Source organism: Armigeres subalbatus, chromosome 2 (assembly GCF_024139115.2).
Source record: "Armigeres subalbatus isolate Guangzhou_Male chromosome 2, GZ_Asu_2, whole genome shotgun sequence".
NCBI classification, from domain to species: domain Eukaryota; kingdom Metazoa; phylum Arthropoda; class Insecta; order Diptera; family Culicidae; genus Armigeres; species Armigeres subalbatus.
Genome location: NC_085140.1, coordinates 414,957,653 through 414,974,665, shown reverse-complemented (window position 1 = coordinate 414,974,665; position 17,013 = coordinate 414,957,653). Strand labels below are relative to the sequence as shown.

The 17,013-nt window shown below is 38.7% G+C and overlaps 1 protein-coding gene across 5 annotated transcripts in view; it reads right to left on the bottom strand.

Moving 5' to 3' along the window:
- Positions 1-909: 909 nt before the first annotated feature.
- Positions 910-17,013, bottom strand: part of LOC134213389 (potassium voltage-gated channel protein Shaw-like) — a 356,566-nt gene continuing 340,462 nt past the window's right edge. For all 5 annotated transcript variants that reach the window (XM_062692404.1, XM_062692405.1, XM_062692406.1 and 2 more), the window contains 3 exons: positions 2,812-2,907; positions 2,569-2,676; positions 910-2,292 (listed from right to left, as the gene is read on the bottom strand). In XM_062692404.1, coding sequence (XP_062548388.1) covers positions 2,030-2,292; positions 2,569-2,676; positions 2,812-2,907 — 467 coding nt within the window. In that variant the 3' untranslated portion in view covers positions 910-2,029. The remainder of the gene's footprint in view (positions 2,293-2,568; positions 2,677-2,811; positions 2,908-17,013) is intronic.

The window sequence follows — 17,013 nt, the reverse complement described above, 5'->3', positions numbered from 1 at the left end:
TTCGCTTTGTTGTATGCGCTGGCATAATTGTAGAGTAAATCGAGTCTATCACGATAAGCTGAGGTAAAAATATATATTTTCTTTTTGAGGAGAAGTCAAATGCTTTTAATAAATCTACTCACTCAGTTTGGTTTCATTCCACAGGTAGTCAAATTGTAGCATACGACAACTTTCTGATAGCGGGTCCATCTTCGCATGGTTCTATCACCGCATCGATTACCAGAATTACTTTTTTCAATTTGTAAAATTACTTTATCATCTTTTGCTTCTAATTACTTCGGAAACAGAGAATCGTAACGACAAAATGAACCACCTCATCCAGCCAATTCCCCAGCGGCAAAGTTCCCGATTATAGGGTAGAAAATTCGATTGTAATGGCAGTAAATTTAACTTGCAAATTGGAAACCACACCGCCTCCGGCAGCAGCAACGCACCGATTTACGTCACGCGGTAGGTTTAGTGGCAAGATGTCAAACAGACGACAATGAGATTCAACACAGTGGGTACATATTGGAAGATTTCCGTTTCGGGTGCGGGGCACGGGATAAAGACAATCGAAGTTTGCAGAACTGCTAACGGAAACATTTGACAGAAGGTTGCCACCACCCGTTCCAAAGAAGGCACCGATTCGCAGCGACAACTGTATCAGACGCACCATCCAGTGCCGGGATTTTGTCGATTTTAATCGAATTAGCATTCAAATGAGCTCGCCAGTCAGTGTGGTCGGCAAGGAAGTTAAAGTCTATTAAGGATGCGACTGAGAGCTTCATGGGGGTAATAGGATTTTTCTTTTTAAATGAACTTGACTTGATTGAGAAACTTGTTTTAAAATAACGTGAAATCTGTTTGTTCTTTATTTTTGGTTTGTTTATAAAACGTCTGACCATTCATAACTATGCACGTTAAACATATCTGTTTTTAATTTTCTTTTACTTGAAGTTGCTAAGAATTTGAGTTTTACTATCTGTTGTGATCGTTTATTTTGACTGTTCACGAGTTCTCTTATGGCATGAGCTTATCTAAAAAAATATCCCGTTTTAGCCACGAGTAAGATTTTCTCTGGACACGAAAATCGTTTCCTAAAATTCTATAAGTGTTACACAACTAGATTCATTCATCAACTTCCTTGGTTTTACAAATAGCCTACACTTCAAATTTATCGTTTTATCAATATTAAAGCATTCTTTCATAAACGTTGTAAACGTTGTACTTATCTCTCCGTTTGGAACCGATTCGAGTATCCTCTCTATATAATAGTTCGCTTGGTTTTCGAAATCCATTGTTTTGGAGTAATAGTTAGGACACAGATAGATGCTTTAAAAGATTGGCATTCGATGAAATTACAAATTTCTCTCAGCAGAGGGTGCTTTTGTATGACAAAAACTGTTTATGGTATGCTCGGTACCTCTATTCTATGACGTAGTTACAATTTATTTGCGTACTAGAATGGTGGCTTACTGTTTGGTTATTTTTAGATGAAAACCTTGTTGATGCTCTTTTTTCATTTCTTCGGGTCAATCGATTTGGATATTTTTTACTTTATTTTATTCGTCTAGAGATCCGCAATGTATATGATTGTGCTTAAATTGATCTAGAGTGAGGCTCTGAAATCTGCTTATCATTTGAAATTTTGACCGCTTTGAAAACCTGCATTCCTTTTGTAAGGATTGAACTTAGCACTCTTGTAGGATAATGATTAAAACGTGAACAAATGGCGCCATAAATATAGCGATAGTTGGATGACGATTTATATTTGTTTTAATTTCAAAGTAGCTAATGCAGAACGGTCTGATTATTATTCCTGATTACCATGACCTTTCCAATAGTACTGTTTTTAATTTTATTTCATTTTGAAGGGATACTGATATTGTAATAAATAATTCATCGTACTTAATCCCTTACTCAATGAAAAAATCGGGGTGCATAAAATCATCAGTCAGTAAACCACCATTCTCAGAGCAAAAACGCTCGCATCGAATATTTCAATCCCTTTTTCGCTCAACTCCTTTACCCCGTACCTCCTACAAATCTAAACCTCGTCCCCCGATGGAGAGTCTGGCCCGTCGTCGGACGATGAGAGTGAATCGTTGTGGAGCGTAACCTTCGGCTGTTCCAGCGTAATCTCCTCCGGGATCGGCGGCCCCATCGTAGTGGTGGCTGTGGTGGTGGCTGTGATGGTCGTCATCGTAGTAGCGGAAGCCGGACCTCCAACTGTTGGCACCGTGGTCATCATTGGCGGCAATCCGCCAAATCCAGCTGGTGGCGGCATTCGGCTGCAATCACGTCGATCCACTAAAAATAGAAATAGAACGTATACAATAAATGATGAGAGGCAGAATATTCCCGATTAAAACTCCCTTTGAGACTGAACTGAACCAAATATTCTATTTACTACAATTATGAATTTTGCCACGAGATTCTTTCGCTAGACCAGGTGTCAGTTTAAAGTGAAATTCAGTTAGTATTTATTTAAACAAGATTGATGTATTTGGGAAGCATTCTGAAGCTTTCCTTCCAACTGCGTTCACCAGAAATGTTTGGATTAGGACATATTTGTATCATTCTTACCCAGCGGAACCAACAGTTTCGGTTGTAATGGAAGCAATAAATCCACATTGCCGGTTGTGGGTTGCCGGGGCTGCAGTGAACTTAGTTGGGGAACATTGATAAAGTCACCTGGTGGGAGAGAAAAACAATAGAAAAGCATGAATACGGAACGGCAAGACCACCGCATCTGGTAACGAAGATAAAGGCAAAAGTTCATCTGATATATTTACTATGGTTAATCACAATTTCGGAAATGGACTGTACCTTGCTGCATGATGGAAGGGGGCTTCAGTACGGCCAATCCCGGTACCGACGGACCCTGCAAGGTGAGGCCAATCACGTTCACGCCGTTTACGTTACCTGAAATGAATGTGAAGAGGAGAAAGGTTTATTTCGGATGATGCAGTGATATGGTAATCAATTAGTTGATTGATTGTGGTCTTATCGACTATTTATCACTAAGAAGAACATTAGTCGGCAGATACTCTTTTCATCAGATTCTGTGGTATCATTCAATACTTAATTAGTGTTTTATTGTAAACCATCCTATTTGATCAAAAATAGGTATGAGAGAATTGAAAACTTACCCGACCAGTAGATAGTAACAGATTTATATCAGAACTTGTTATTCTGTTATAGCCGTTTTTCATAACAGCGGTTGTTATAAAACATGTACCATTAGTAGTTAAAATAACAAAAATTGTAACAAAATCTCTTCTAATTTTAACAAAAATATTACTAAATATGTTATGATTTGAACAAAAATATAACTCAATGTGTTACATAAAAAGCGGTGAAAATATCTTTTACTATAACAAATTATGTTATTGGAAAGATTATGATTATCCATAATGTAGGCAATTAACTTTGTCCTGCTGCTTCAACTTTGAATGTAGGTTCAAGTTATACTGAAGGTGGTACCTTCGTTTTTTTCCAATTCCTATCTACCAAAAATGTAGGCAATTCTTTTTTCGAAAAAAAACCTAACACATTATGTTATAATCATGTTATGACGATCATGAAATTTTCTTTCCTGCAGGAAGGCCACTACACGATCCTGAGCCCGGATTCCCCCACTCGGCTGAGTCGGTCCGGTGCCCACGCAACGCTCGACCTCTACGTAACAAACCTGAGTGACCACGTCTCGCAGCCGGTTGTATACCAGGAGCTCAGTTCGGATCACTATCCGGTGGTGGCGGAACTGGGCTCCTCGGTCAATCGGCACCAGCAGTTACGGCGGAACTACCACCGAGTGAACTGGCAGCGTTTCCAGCAGTGCGTCGATAACACCGTCGACTACGAGGTGCGTCCGGAGACGCCGGAAAGTATCGACCGCCAGCTGTGCGCTATCGAGGAGGCGATCACGGCGGCCCGAGAGCAACACGTACCGACGGCTCGGCAGGTAAGCAACTCCTTAAACATCGATACACTCACCAAAGATTTGATTCGATTGCGGAATGTCACTCGCAGGCAGTTTCAGCGTACTGGACTGCCTGAGCTCAAGGCACGCTGCAATCGAATCACAAAATTATCAAGGCCAGAATGGTGGACCTCAAAATAACGACTTCTCGAATAAGATCCGCACTCTCCCAGATTATGCTAAGCCGTTCTGGAAAATGACCAAAATTCTAAAATCCAAGCCTCGGCCCATTCCACCTTTGATCCCACTAGACAATAATGGCTCTAAGGATCGCTTGATAACTCCTGCAGAGAAGGTCGCTGAAATAGGTCGTCACTTCGTCAGCTCACACAATCTTGGGCAGAACATCGTCAGTCCACACGAAGCAGCCGTCAACGAGCATGCTAACAACATCCATTTGATTCCCAACGACTTCTCGGAGGAGTTGGAGATCTCAGCTGACGAATTGACGGCCTATATCAAATCGTCGAAGAACATGAAGGCCCCAGGCTTCGACAGCATCCTGAATCTCGAGCTCAAACACATGAGTGCTCCGTTCTTTGAGCACCTCTCGCTGATCTTTAATCAGTGTCTCCGGCTTAGCTACTTCCCATCGTCCTGGAAGTCAGCGAAAGTCATCCCCATCCGGAAGCCTGGGAAGGAGCCTTCCTCCCCAAAAGTTATCGACCCATCAGCCTTCTCTCAGGGTTATCCAAGCTATTCGAAAAGCTATTCATCATCGGTTACTTGAGTCTGCCGAAAATCTCAACATCTTGCTCGAGGAACAGTTTGGTTTCCGACGCGGTCGGTCAACTGTACACCAACTGACCTGAGTTACCAACGTCCTCAGACGGAACAAGTTTGTCTCGAAAACATCCGCCATGGCCTTACTCGATGTCGAGAAGGCATTTGACAATGTATGGCATGATGGCCTGGTGTACAAACTACAACGCTACAATCTTCCCAGCTACCTGGTGAAAATCATCAACAATTACCTGTCGGCAAGGACATTCCGGGTCTCAATCAGCGGAGCGAGTTCCAATGCGCACAACATCGTCGCAGGCGTTCCCCAGGGCAGTATCCTCGGGCCCCTGCTTTTCAATCTGTTCACCTCCGACATGCCAGAACCTCCAGAAGGCGGCATTCTGTCTCTGTTCGCAGATGACACATCCATCGTCTACAACGGTAGAGTGATCAGAGCGCTAGTGGCAAAACTCCAACGAGGCCTGGATGCCCTGACAGAGTACCTCACCAGCTGGAAGATCTGTATCAACGCGGCGAAGACCCAGGTCATCATTTTCCCCCACTCCAAATCCCCTAAACTTGTTCCGCCTGGGGACTGTAAAATCATCCTCAATGGCACGACCGTGGAATGGGCCAACGAGGCCGGCTACCTTGGCTTGACCCTCGACAGCAAGCTTATTTTCAGGCAACAGGTTGACAAAACGGTGACAAAGTGTAACGTCTTGTTGAAACTACTGTACCCTTTGATCAACCGCCGGTCGTCATTGTCCCTGAAAAATAAGCTTGCTGTCTACAAGCAAATCATCCTCCCTGTGATCGAATATGGCATGCCGGTCTGGGAGAGCTGCGCTAAAACCCACCACCTCAAACTTCAACGGGTCCAAAACAAATTCCTGAGGATGATCCTCAACACCCCTCCCAGGACAAGAACATCCGAGGTCCACCGTCTGGCCGGAATAAAAACCTTACATGAACGCTTTGGTGAGTGTAAAGAAAAGTTTAGGGTCCGTTGCTTACATTCGGATCAGGCTCCAATTAGGGCGCTAGTTCCAATCTAGGTTATCAAATTTCTTATTGTAAATATTAGTGTACATAGTAGTTAGGTTATCAAATTTAAAAAAACACCTCAGCGCCTCCTAAAGGCCGTCATGATATATCATATTAACACTTAAATAACAATGTAAACATAAAAATTTAAAATTGAAGTTGGAGGGCCAAGCCGGCCGAGCACTGTACATGTAAAAAATAATTGTAGAACAGAAAATGAAACAATAAAGAAGAATTTTACTACTTTTACTACTACTTTCCTGCAACTTTGACAGGGAATTTATAACAAAATTATTACAAGTTTTGTTATTTGTAACACATATTGATATAATTGTGATAAAATTTTGTTATGACTAACTGGTCGGGTATGTATGTAACTATGCAATATATTTACAAATTAAAAAGGTTTTAATAAAAAAATATATAAATTTGCAATAAAACATGTGAATTTATTCTTGAAAATTACGAAATTCATGATTTTTTTAATAAACGAATAAGAATCAGCAAGAAATTATTTGAATAGATTAAACAAAATTATGCATATATTCGATAACCAAACCCAAACAGTCATAGGCACTTCCGAATGAAGAGTCAAAAAATGAAAAAATGTAAATATTTTATGGGGAGTTTACCAAGCTGCCGAACGAAATCGTTAGCAAATAAACGTAAGTGATTACGGCAAGCTTCTTCTCATGTTGAAGATGGCACACTTAACTTCCAGATGAAAGTCTGGTAATGTGGGGAACTTTCAATTAGAAAAAGAAGAAAGTCGGTTTCGTTTTCAAGTACGTACTCTTGAAGGATGGAAATAATTACTTTCCTTTTCCAGGAATGAACTAATCACAACAGCATGCCTAAACAATGATATATGACCGGTTTCTGAGTTTGAGAAAATGATACCACCCTCATTCACTTGGTAGCTCCATTCAAACGTAGCCGAGAAAACCCGACGTCCAGTGAATGGAAACAATCATACCATAGAGTGGGGCTGTTCTGCTGTTAAGAATTTTATATGCTCCTTCCTGACTCATATTACACATTTCCATTTGAATCGGGCGAAATACTGTCGGCAGATGCCCAGCAGGTAGACTGGGCGATAATGAGGGAGGACAAGTGTCGAGCAGAACTTTTGAAGTAAGTGGTGACACAAAATGAGACTCATTAGGGCACAAGGTCGACATGGGGCAATTAGACTTTGTGCTCCTCATTTGCATCTATCAAAGAAGGTATATGTTTTAATGAACTATGAAACGAGCTTGGAAAAACAAAACCTTTATTAATTCACTTAGTGGTGGTAATGCCTTTTACGTGCATAATAAGACGCAATAAACAGTTTGTCCAAAAGGTAAATTCATTTAGGTTTACATAATTCTTACCATTTACAAACTTATTGATTGCATTGTGGCAATTCCCGAGAGATCGAAAAAATCCGGCTTTTTCGAGCTAAATGATATATGAATACAATAATAGTAATGTGGTATCAAAAGCTAACAAATAACAATTATTTAAGAGTTCAATGCGATACCAATAATGATCAAGATGTTCGGTCGAATGAACTTCAAAATTGGTATTTGGTGCAATAGCTTCGAAAAATGCATTTTTTTTTAAACTAATTTTATTTGCTAATTATCTAATACATGCATTCATCTCTTAGACTAGGTGTTCCGTGTTTTCTTAACACTATCATCCTTATTTGCTATGTTATATTTTTAGTTATTATTAATACATTTCAATTGCCTCTGGCAGTTAGAATTTTTCCTCTGGTTGAATTGAACCATGTAGGAATTACAATGTTTTCAACTTAAACTAATCTTAACCTATTTTATGCTAAGGGTACAAGGAGTTAATCGTTGCAATAGAATATTGCAACGATTTTGGTCTAAAATTGGAAATTATTTTGTTGGACATTTGTTGCAATGTCTCAATATTAGAAATTCTATGAAGTTCATTGGTACTATACCACGGAGGCAACTTCAGAATCATTTTCAAAATTTTATTTTGAATCCTCTGGAGTGCCTTCTTTCTGGTATTGCAGCAACTAGCCCATATTGGCACAGCATACAACATGGCAGGTCTAAAAATTTGTTTGTAAATCAAAAGTTTGTTCTTAAGACAAAGTTTTGATTTTCTGTTTATAAGTGGATATAGGCACTTAATATATTTGTTACATTTGGCTTGAAGGCCTTCAATGTGATCTTTAAAAGTTAATTTTTGATCTAGCAGAAGTCCTAAATATTTAGCTTCGCTAGACCAATTAATTGGAACCCCATTCATAGTGACAATATGTCTGCTAGAAGGTTTCAAATAAGAAGCTCTCGGCTTATGTGGGAAAATTATAAGCTGAGTTTTGGAAGCATTCGGGGAAATTTTCCATTTTTGCAAGTAAGTGGAGAAAATATCCAAGGTTTTTTGCAATCTACTACAAATGACACGAAGGCTACGCCCTTTGGCTGAGAGACCTGTGTCATCTGCAAACAAAGATTTTTGACACCCTGGTGGTAAATCAGGTAAGTCAGAAGTAAAAATGTTATACAATATGGGCCCCAGTATGCTGCCTTGGGGGACACCAGCCCTTACAGGTAATCTATCAGATTTAGAATTCTGATAGTTTACCTGCAGTGAGCGATCTGATAAATAATTTTGGATCAGTTTAATAATGTACAGAGGAAAATTAAAATTCATCAATTTTACAATCAAACCTTCATGCCAAACACTGTCAAATGCTTTCTCTATATAAAGAAGAGCAACTCCAGTCGAATATCCTTCAGATTTGTTGAGCCGAATTAAGTTCGTAACTCTTAATAACTGATGAGTGGTTGAATGCCCATGGCGAAAACCAAATTGCTCATCAGCAAAAATAGAATTGTCATTAATATGAACCATCATTCTATTTAAAATAATCTTTTCAAACAGTTTGCTTATTGAAGAAAGCAAACTGATTGGGCGATAACTAGAAGCCTCAGCTGGATTTTTGTCCGGCTTCAAAATTGGAACGACTTTGGCGTTTTTCCATTTATCTGGGAAGTATGCCAATTGAAAACATTTGTTAAATAAATTAACCAAAAAGGATAAAGAGCTCTCAGGAAGTTTTTTGATAAGTATGTAGAAAATACCATCATCACCCGGGGCTTTCATATTTTTAAATTTTCTAGTAATAGATCTCACTTCATCCAAATTGGTTCCCAACGAAGGGTCAAAAACATTATCTTGGTTGAGAATGTCTTCGAAGCTTCGTGTAACCTGATCCTCAATTGGACTAGTGAGACCTAGACTAAAATTATGGGCACTCTCGAACCGCTGAGCAAGTTTTTGAGCCTTTTCGCCATTTGTTAATAAAATTTTATTTCCCTTTTAAGCGCTGGAATTGGCTTTTGAGGTTTTTTAAGAATTTTCGTTAATTTCCAAAAGGGTTTCGAACTGGGATCCAACTTCGAGTCATTATTCTCAAAGTTGGTATTTCTCACAATAGCGAAACGTTTTTTAATTTCATTTTGCAAATCTCGCCAAATAACTTTCAACGCGGGATCGCGAGTTCTTTGGTATTGCCTTCGCCTCACATTTTTAAGACGGATCAGTAGCTGAAGATCGTCGTCAATAATAATGGAGTTGAATTTAATTTCACATTTCGGAATTGCAATGCCTCTGGCTTCGACAATTAAATTTGTCAAAGATACGAGAGCATTGTCAATATCACTTTTGTTATCGAGAGGAATATCAACATCAAAATTCCTATCGATATACGTTTTATATCCAGTATTTTGCGCTCGATAATGGCGGCAGAGTGAGTGCCTTTTTGACATTCAAGAGGTAGAAAATATTTACATATTTTCATCACAGTAGGCTTTGGTTCATTGAAAACATTGGCACTCATCCGGTATCAACAAACAAATAATTATGTCAAACATTTATTCTATGTTATCCAAGGGTTTGATACTTTTGTCATGGATTTTTGTTGTTGTAATAATTGCATTTTATTTTCTAGGAATGAGGCCACAAGAAATCGATAAATCAATGATGATTATAATCATGGAAAGAACCCAGGTTGGTAGTGTCCGGCTGAATTCACTGCACTGGACGCATTAAAATCAACTCCGTTTGCTCTATCCAGCTTCCTCCCGCGCCAAACTTGCAATACTTTAAGAAGACTGTTAAGCATTGCGTTCAATGATCTACGTGCACATCGACAACTATTGTACTCCCATTTTCTTCACTGACTGTATACAATAACGTCCCGGCAGCATCTGTGTCACAATACTCCTCTACCAGGATGGAAGTATTTTTACAGCTGTTGTTGGCTTAAGCTTGAAAATGGCCAATTTTGGCCTTATGTTATTTATGAAAGAAACACTGTAATGGATCACAACAAATATCAGCACAATGAATTTATGAAGCTATGATTAGTTCGTAGCATGTCAATATCCAAGGTTCAGTAAGTGTCACACTTATAGTGGTCTGCTACAGGTGGAAGTATGTTGGACATTGTTGGTAAGTCAGCCTGAAGCTGTAAGGATACTTCCGCTGGAGAAGTATTGTAGCATCGTATAAGTAGCATCGAGGGTGGCACATATGCTGCCCAGTGGCGTAGCCACGGGGGTGGTTTTGGGCATAAACCCCCCCCAAAGACAACATTTTTAGAAGAAATTTTTTTTTTCGAAAAAAAAATGTTCAGAAAACCCCCCCCAAACCAATTTTCTGGCTACGCCACTGATGCTGCCGGAACGTTATTGTGCATAGTCAGTGGGAGAGGCGGGGTACAAGAGGTGTCGATGAGCACGTAGAGCTTTGAGCGCAATGCTTACCAGTCCCCTCAAAGTATTGTTTGATTGAGGACCGGAGGCAGCTGTATAATTGCTACTTGGAAGCGCAAACGAAGTTGATTTTTATGCCTCGAGCGTAGTGAATCCAGCCTGACACTACCAAGTACCAACCTGGTTATCTCCTCACCCAGGTGTCCGGTTGCAAATTTGCTTTCCATGATTAAAAACATCATTGAGTTGTTGATTTCTAGTGGATTCATTCCTAGAAAATAAAATAAAATTATTACAAAAACATCCATGAGAAAAGTAAAAATCCTTGAATAACGTAGAGAAAATGTTTGACATTTGTTTGCTTGTTGATACCGGATGAGTTCCAATGTTTTTCAATGAGTCAAGGCTTACTGTAATTGAAATGTGTAAATATTTTCTACCTCTTGGATGTCAAAAAGGTACTCACTCGGCCGCCATTAGCGAGCGCAAAATACTGGATAAATCCCAATCAGCCCTATGATAATTGAAAGTAGAGCTGATTGTATTATAAATGGCTTCTTGTGAGATTTCAAATGTCACAGGAAGGTGATCAGAGTCAAAGTCAGCATGAGTTACCAATTGGCCACACAGCTGACTTGAATCCGTTATTCGAAACATGCATAATTATGTACAATAAATGGTAACATGCGTTATGAGCGAAACGTTGAAACAAATTTGCTTTTGATAATTGTCGCACGAACCTCTGTAATGCAATTTATTTTCACAATAATGTTCCTTTTTTAGTCATCCAAACGTTATGCGACTAAATATTATTCGACAAAATTCTCAAAGTAGAATTCTGAGAAAAACTTGGTACTTACTGGGGACTAGGGCCGTGTTACTCCCAGTAGGAGGATCGTAGTAGTCAGAGGCATCGGACGGCAATCTTTTTTGTGCGTGCTGCTGTCATTTTTTTTCTGAAATTTTAACTGCTTTTTATTTATAAAGTTTACAAAATAAATGAGAGTGAAAACAATGTTTCTAAACTGTTGCTGGACTGGGACCCCCGACCCCCGACGACAGAAGGATACTCCGTGTGGAGAGGACTGCGAGTTTTCGAAAGAATGGCGTTAATTTTCGGGAATAAAGTTCACAAACACTGTTGGCTTCGCTACTCTTGAGCATAAGGAATGGCACTTGTAAGTCCATCTAAATGGGGTAAGTCTTTACTATTTTTATTATATTCATAAAATTCAAATAGAAACCATTTTCCATATGCCTGTAATGTTACACCAGACACACTTAAGAAAACAAATCCTGCCATACATAAACATATATCTGGGTTACCACAATAGCCCTTTCATTATTATTAAACTATATCTAAAAAATAGACTCGTTAATTTATCAATTAATTATAATTATTTATCAATATCTTTTGGCATAGTGAAAAAGTTAATTGTCTTAATCGGGTTTGCTTCTGCTACGACAATAGAGGCTTGTTTGCAGCCGTTTGATCATTTATTCATCCACTTAGAACACATTTGTTGATGAAAATCATTATCATATCAGGGGAGAAGGGGAATTTAATTTCTTTTTGCTCTTTTTTCGTTTCAGAGAGCGAGCAAAGGCGCTTAAACCTAGGCTATTAGCCAGGGCAAGGCTAATACCTTCGCCCCATCTGAGGAAAATCATCGGCAAGGATAATGGAGTGACATAAATTTCTTAGTAAAGTCACTCCCAACGTATTTCCACAAATTTTCTATCATTTGCTTATAATGATACTCCTAAACCACATACCCTACCCACCATCCAATTCCTTGACATCTATGAGGGCGTCGGTGAGGGGTGAGGGCGTCCCTCTCGTTAAGTAGATGTCATGTCATCATTTCTTTCCCTTTCCTAGTAACGGAGAAGATGGGCGTGGCCGGCAATGATAGCTTTCATGTTTTATCATTTTGGACCCCAAATTGGATTTCCATTGAATCCCAAATGGAAATCCATAAGCAATTGGGGTAAGAAAGGTAAAGAATATGCATGACAACTATCAGTATGCAATCTACGAAATACTCCGTTACAACGCAACGCAACTAGGGCCGTGTTACTCCCAGTACTGGTGACACCAACTTCTAAAAGCCTCAGGGTCGGCTCTATGCTCGTGAAACTCCGCGATTAGAAAACACTCGAAGTTGTGTCATGAAAGCTCGAAGTTGTCACAAGGTAGACTCAGTACATATGTAAACATTCAGTTTCAATATAAACATGTGACGATAACATATGCGTCACTCTTTAAGTGTCATTTTTCTTACTAACCTACCTACTTACGAGTTATCTGTATACCGTGCCCTACTGTTCTACTTTGAGCCGGCGGCGGCGTGACCGCAATTTGCTAACGCGGTTGGCCTCAGCGGCGGCGGCTCGGATCAGCGCGGTTCGAAATTCAACCGTTTGTTTGAAAAACTGCACATGTAACATTTTTGGCCAAAATGAGATATTTATATTCTGAATCCTCGTCCAAAATTACGTATTCTGGCAAAAATAGGAAAAAAAAAATTGTACAGGAATTTATGACCGCATTTGTGCACGTACTTTAAAGAGCAATTATGGAGTGCTGCTTTCATTTTTCGCACTGGAAGTGCCCCAGGGTGTTGAGTTTGGCCAAAAACGATTGATCTGTATCGAAGAATTCGAATGATTCGGTACCAATTTGTTCAAAAATAGTTTTTTGTTGTTTCCTCGAAACTGTGTAAAATGGATACATGCAGTTTCTCAAACAAATGATTCAATTACCCTTCAAAAAATTCGTCGATGGGTAACGAAAATACCTTCGTTAAATATTTGCTTTTCGAAATCTAATTGCAATAAGTATAATTTATGTTGTACTGTACATACGCTGTTCTCCTTCGAGAATACCATGAGAAGAATCACCTAAGGTTCCTTCAAAATTCTTTCAAATTTTCATCAGGAATTTCATTACGGTTTTCTCCAGTGATTTCTCCAGAAATTTTTCTTGAATTTTCTTCATGAATTCTTCAATAGTTCGTCCAGAACGATGTGTGATTCTTAGTGAGAACACTAGCAAAAATTTTGAATTATGGCTTCCTTAGCCTGGCGGCTACAAAGCAAGGCCATGCATGGTACGGTGTAGGTTGTTGTTACTTCCCTGTGCCTATTAATATGATCGTATTGGTTTTATGACACAGGAATGCATAAATGGTGAGTTTACTTAAAGCCCTTACAAATAATAATTGTGGAAGTGCTTCATAAACACTAAGCTGCGACACGGCAATTTTAAAATTGGGAAAAGTAAAGTCAACCAAAAAGTTCAAATGAAATAGTTCCAGCAGGACATACGTAGAATCCTACACACATGTTCTGGGAACTTTTCCATGTTTTTCTTATCCAGAAAATCTAAGGCACGTATTATTCATTCCTTAGAACTTCTGGATAAGGGAATCCCTATAACTCCTAGGCAAAGAATTCTTGTAGTGAATAAAAAACCTGGGAGAAAAAACACCCTAGAATTCTTTAGTTTTACATTAATTCTTGGGTAAAGAACGTTTTAGAAGTCATGTCGGAGGGATTTACTATTATTTCTTTCCATTTTTCTTTATAATTCGTGAGGAGGAAATTCCTTAGAGTTATCAGAGAGAAGAATTATCTGGCCTATGGTGCGAAATTCACCAGGAACATAGAAGGATATATTTTTCCAAACTCCTGACGGAGAAATTCATCTTAATTTCTGGGGAGAGGATTTCTCAATAATCGAGCGAGGGGGATCTTTTGGAGGGGCCATTCCTCATAGTTTCTTAATAAGTATTTCGGGGAATTTCTGTAGAAGAATTTCTTAAAGAATGAAAATCCTCGAAAATTCGCCTTCAGGTAATTTTTCTAAAAATTCTAAAGCAGGAATGTACCACAATATGCAATAAATTCTTGTATATCTAGCTTCTAGAATTCCTGAAGAAGAATTTCTATGACATATCTGGGTGAAAGATTTTCAGAGAATTTAAGAAAATGGAATACTTGGTTTGAGGTGAGAAGGTAGGCTGCAGTTTTTTAATTTTGTTTGGTGGAATAATTCTCCATATTTCCGGTTGGAGTAAGTCCATAGAACTCTTGATGAGGAATTTTTGGATATGAAAGAACCCAGAAGATTGGAATATCAATTTCACAGAATTCATGGAACAGGAAATTTGTAGAATTCCTGAGGAAGGATTTGTACGGAATTCAAGAAAAATTACAGTCTGATGAGCCTCAAATTTCCAAAAATTCGTGGAGGAAAAATTCTCCATGATATCTGAAAGGGTACAGGGTACATTGTGATAGGGGAACTGGGAAGGAATTTCCTATAATTCATAAGGCAGAATAAACCCTGTATTCTTGTAATATGAGCTCTCAAAATTCCTAAAGAAGGAGTTTAGGAGAATTCCTGTGGTAGGATTTGCACAGAATTAAAGAAAAAGGAAGTTTCCAAAATGCTCAAAGGGTCAATGCTTCAAACTTCTTTGAGTAGGAATTCTTCAGAATTACTGGAAGAGTAGTTCCAAAATGCAATGCTGATCACCGTATCGCACCATCTGATGGCACAATACATCAAAATATCTGTCATCAGTAATAAAATCAGATGTCTTTAAAAAAGATACCATTCTGGTGAATCAGTCAGTGGCGTAGCGAAAAAAATTGGTGGTGAGAGAGGGGGGAACTCCTATTAAGTTCGATCAAACAACTAAGAGTTATGATTCCACTCGACATTATGATTTCCATCGTTCAAGTACAATGGCTCACAATCTTTTCGTTTTCTAAGCTTCTTTCGAGCTAATAAAATAATAAATACAAAGTATCGTTCTCCAGTTTTCACGAACAATTTGAAAGGTCTCTAGCATAAAAATTTAGCTATAAAAACTTTTTCTGTAGCTCTTAAGTTGGCTTATTCAGAGCAATTTTACTTAATTGGATTAGGGTGTACCTCACAAAACAGTATTTTTGATCTATTCTCAAAAAAGTCGTTGTTCGATCACGAACGGCTGGCATCGTCGTAGCTGCTGCTTGATCGAAACAGAGCAGCGTGTGTGCAATTGAATTGTTATTTCTTGTTCTCTGTTCTCGCGCCAACTGCTAGCGTTATGTGCGTAGCAGTTGGCGCGCTGTTAGTCCAATTAGAATTTAAATTTGAATGTTTGTGCACACGTCCCCAATAGTTGTAATATTATTATATAATTGTCCTGCCGTACTAAGAGTCGCCTTTAAAAGGCGACTTCTCAAGCCATGTGATGTACAGTATTCGTTATCGTAACCTCCGAGCTGGCACGCTGCCTCTCGGAGGCAATAAATCAATAGTAAACCGTTCATCAGTAGTTTGCCTTCATCATCGTCGCCCGGAGAATCCATCAGAAGTCAAACACAACGTAGGGTCGTCCCACCCTGGACGAAACAGTCGTCTTCAGGTGACTTTTAGAGCTCAAAAAAATGCAACTTTTAATTGGTAAATATGCTGATTATCTTTCACCGATCAAAAGTTATAATCGTTTTTCTGTCAAAATCACATTTTTTTTCATAAATTGATATCTCCAGTTAGGGCAGTCCAAAAAAATATGTTTATACGGCATTTGAAAGAAAAATTCATATTCCTCATTATGTCAAAAAATTGGAGATATGTTATTTTTTTATCTCAAGTTTTACCAATTTTACTAAAATCATGTTTTTCAAAAAAAATTATATAACTCGACAATGGAAGAAGATACAGACGATATTCTTATAGCAAAACACGCGTTTTGGAAAGCCGTAAAAGTCTTCAGAAGTTGACATTCGTGAGAAATGAAACCGATAACATAAAATAAAGAAATAACATACCGTCGACCAATTTACTACATATTGAATAAAGCAAATGTGCCCAAGATCTTAGTAAGCTGTTCTAAGTAAGCTAAGTAAGATATTCTGCATGTGCATTCTAGATACATGGCACGCAGCCCTTTGTGCACTAGTAAGCGTTGGTCCTCCACTAGCATAGTCCAGGTATCATGTCCATATAGAGCCCTTCAGGTCTAATGAAAGTTTTGTAGATAATCAGTTTGGTACGGTGGTAAATTGTATTCTTGTGGCGCCCAAAGTTTGTACGATTTCCAGCCACGATGCATCTTTGAATTTCTTTGCTGGTATCGTGAATCGTGGCTCAGGTTGTTTCTTTTGATTAGGCTTCTTTCATCTTCTTAAAGTTACTTCAACGTCGTCGGCAAAACCAATAAGCTGAAAATCGTACCATTCGTGTCAATACCCGCTCTTTGTATAACCGCCCTTTGTATAACCGGAAGACCATCACCTTGCTGTAACAACTACTAATGTGCGGTTTTTAAATTTGTTTCCGTCTTTTTTTTTGACATTTTTCTGTGATCACGCTGTAGAGGGCTTGGAAATAAAAAAAATAACAGGTGATCAATTTAAAATTGAAGATTTTTTTTCGGAAAATTCTCAATATTTCGCATGACAAGTCTATCGTCTTGTAGACACTCTATGTTAAGCCCTGAGATGAGATAAGACATCTCGGAGCTGAAT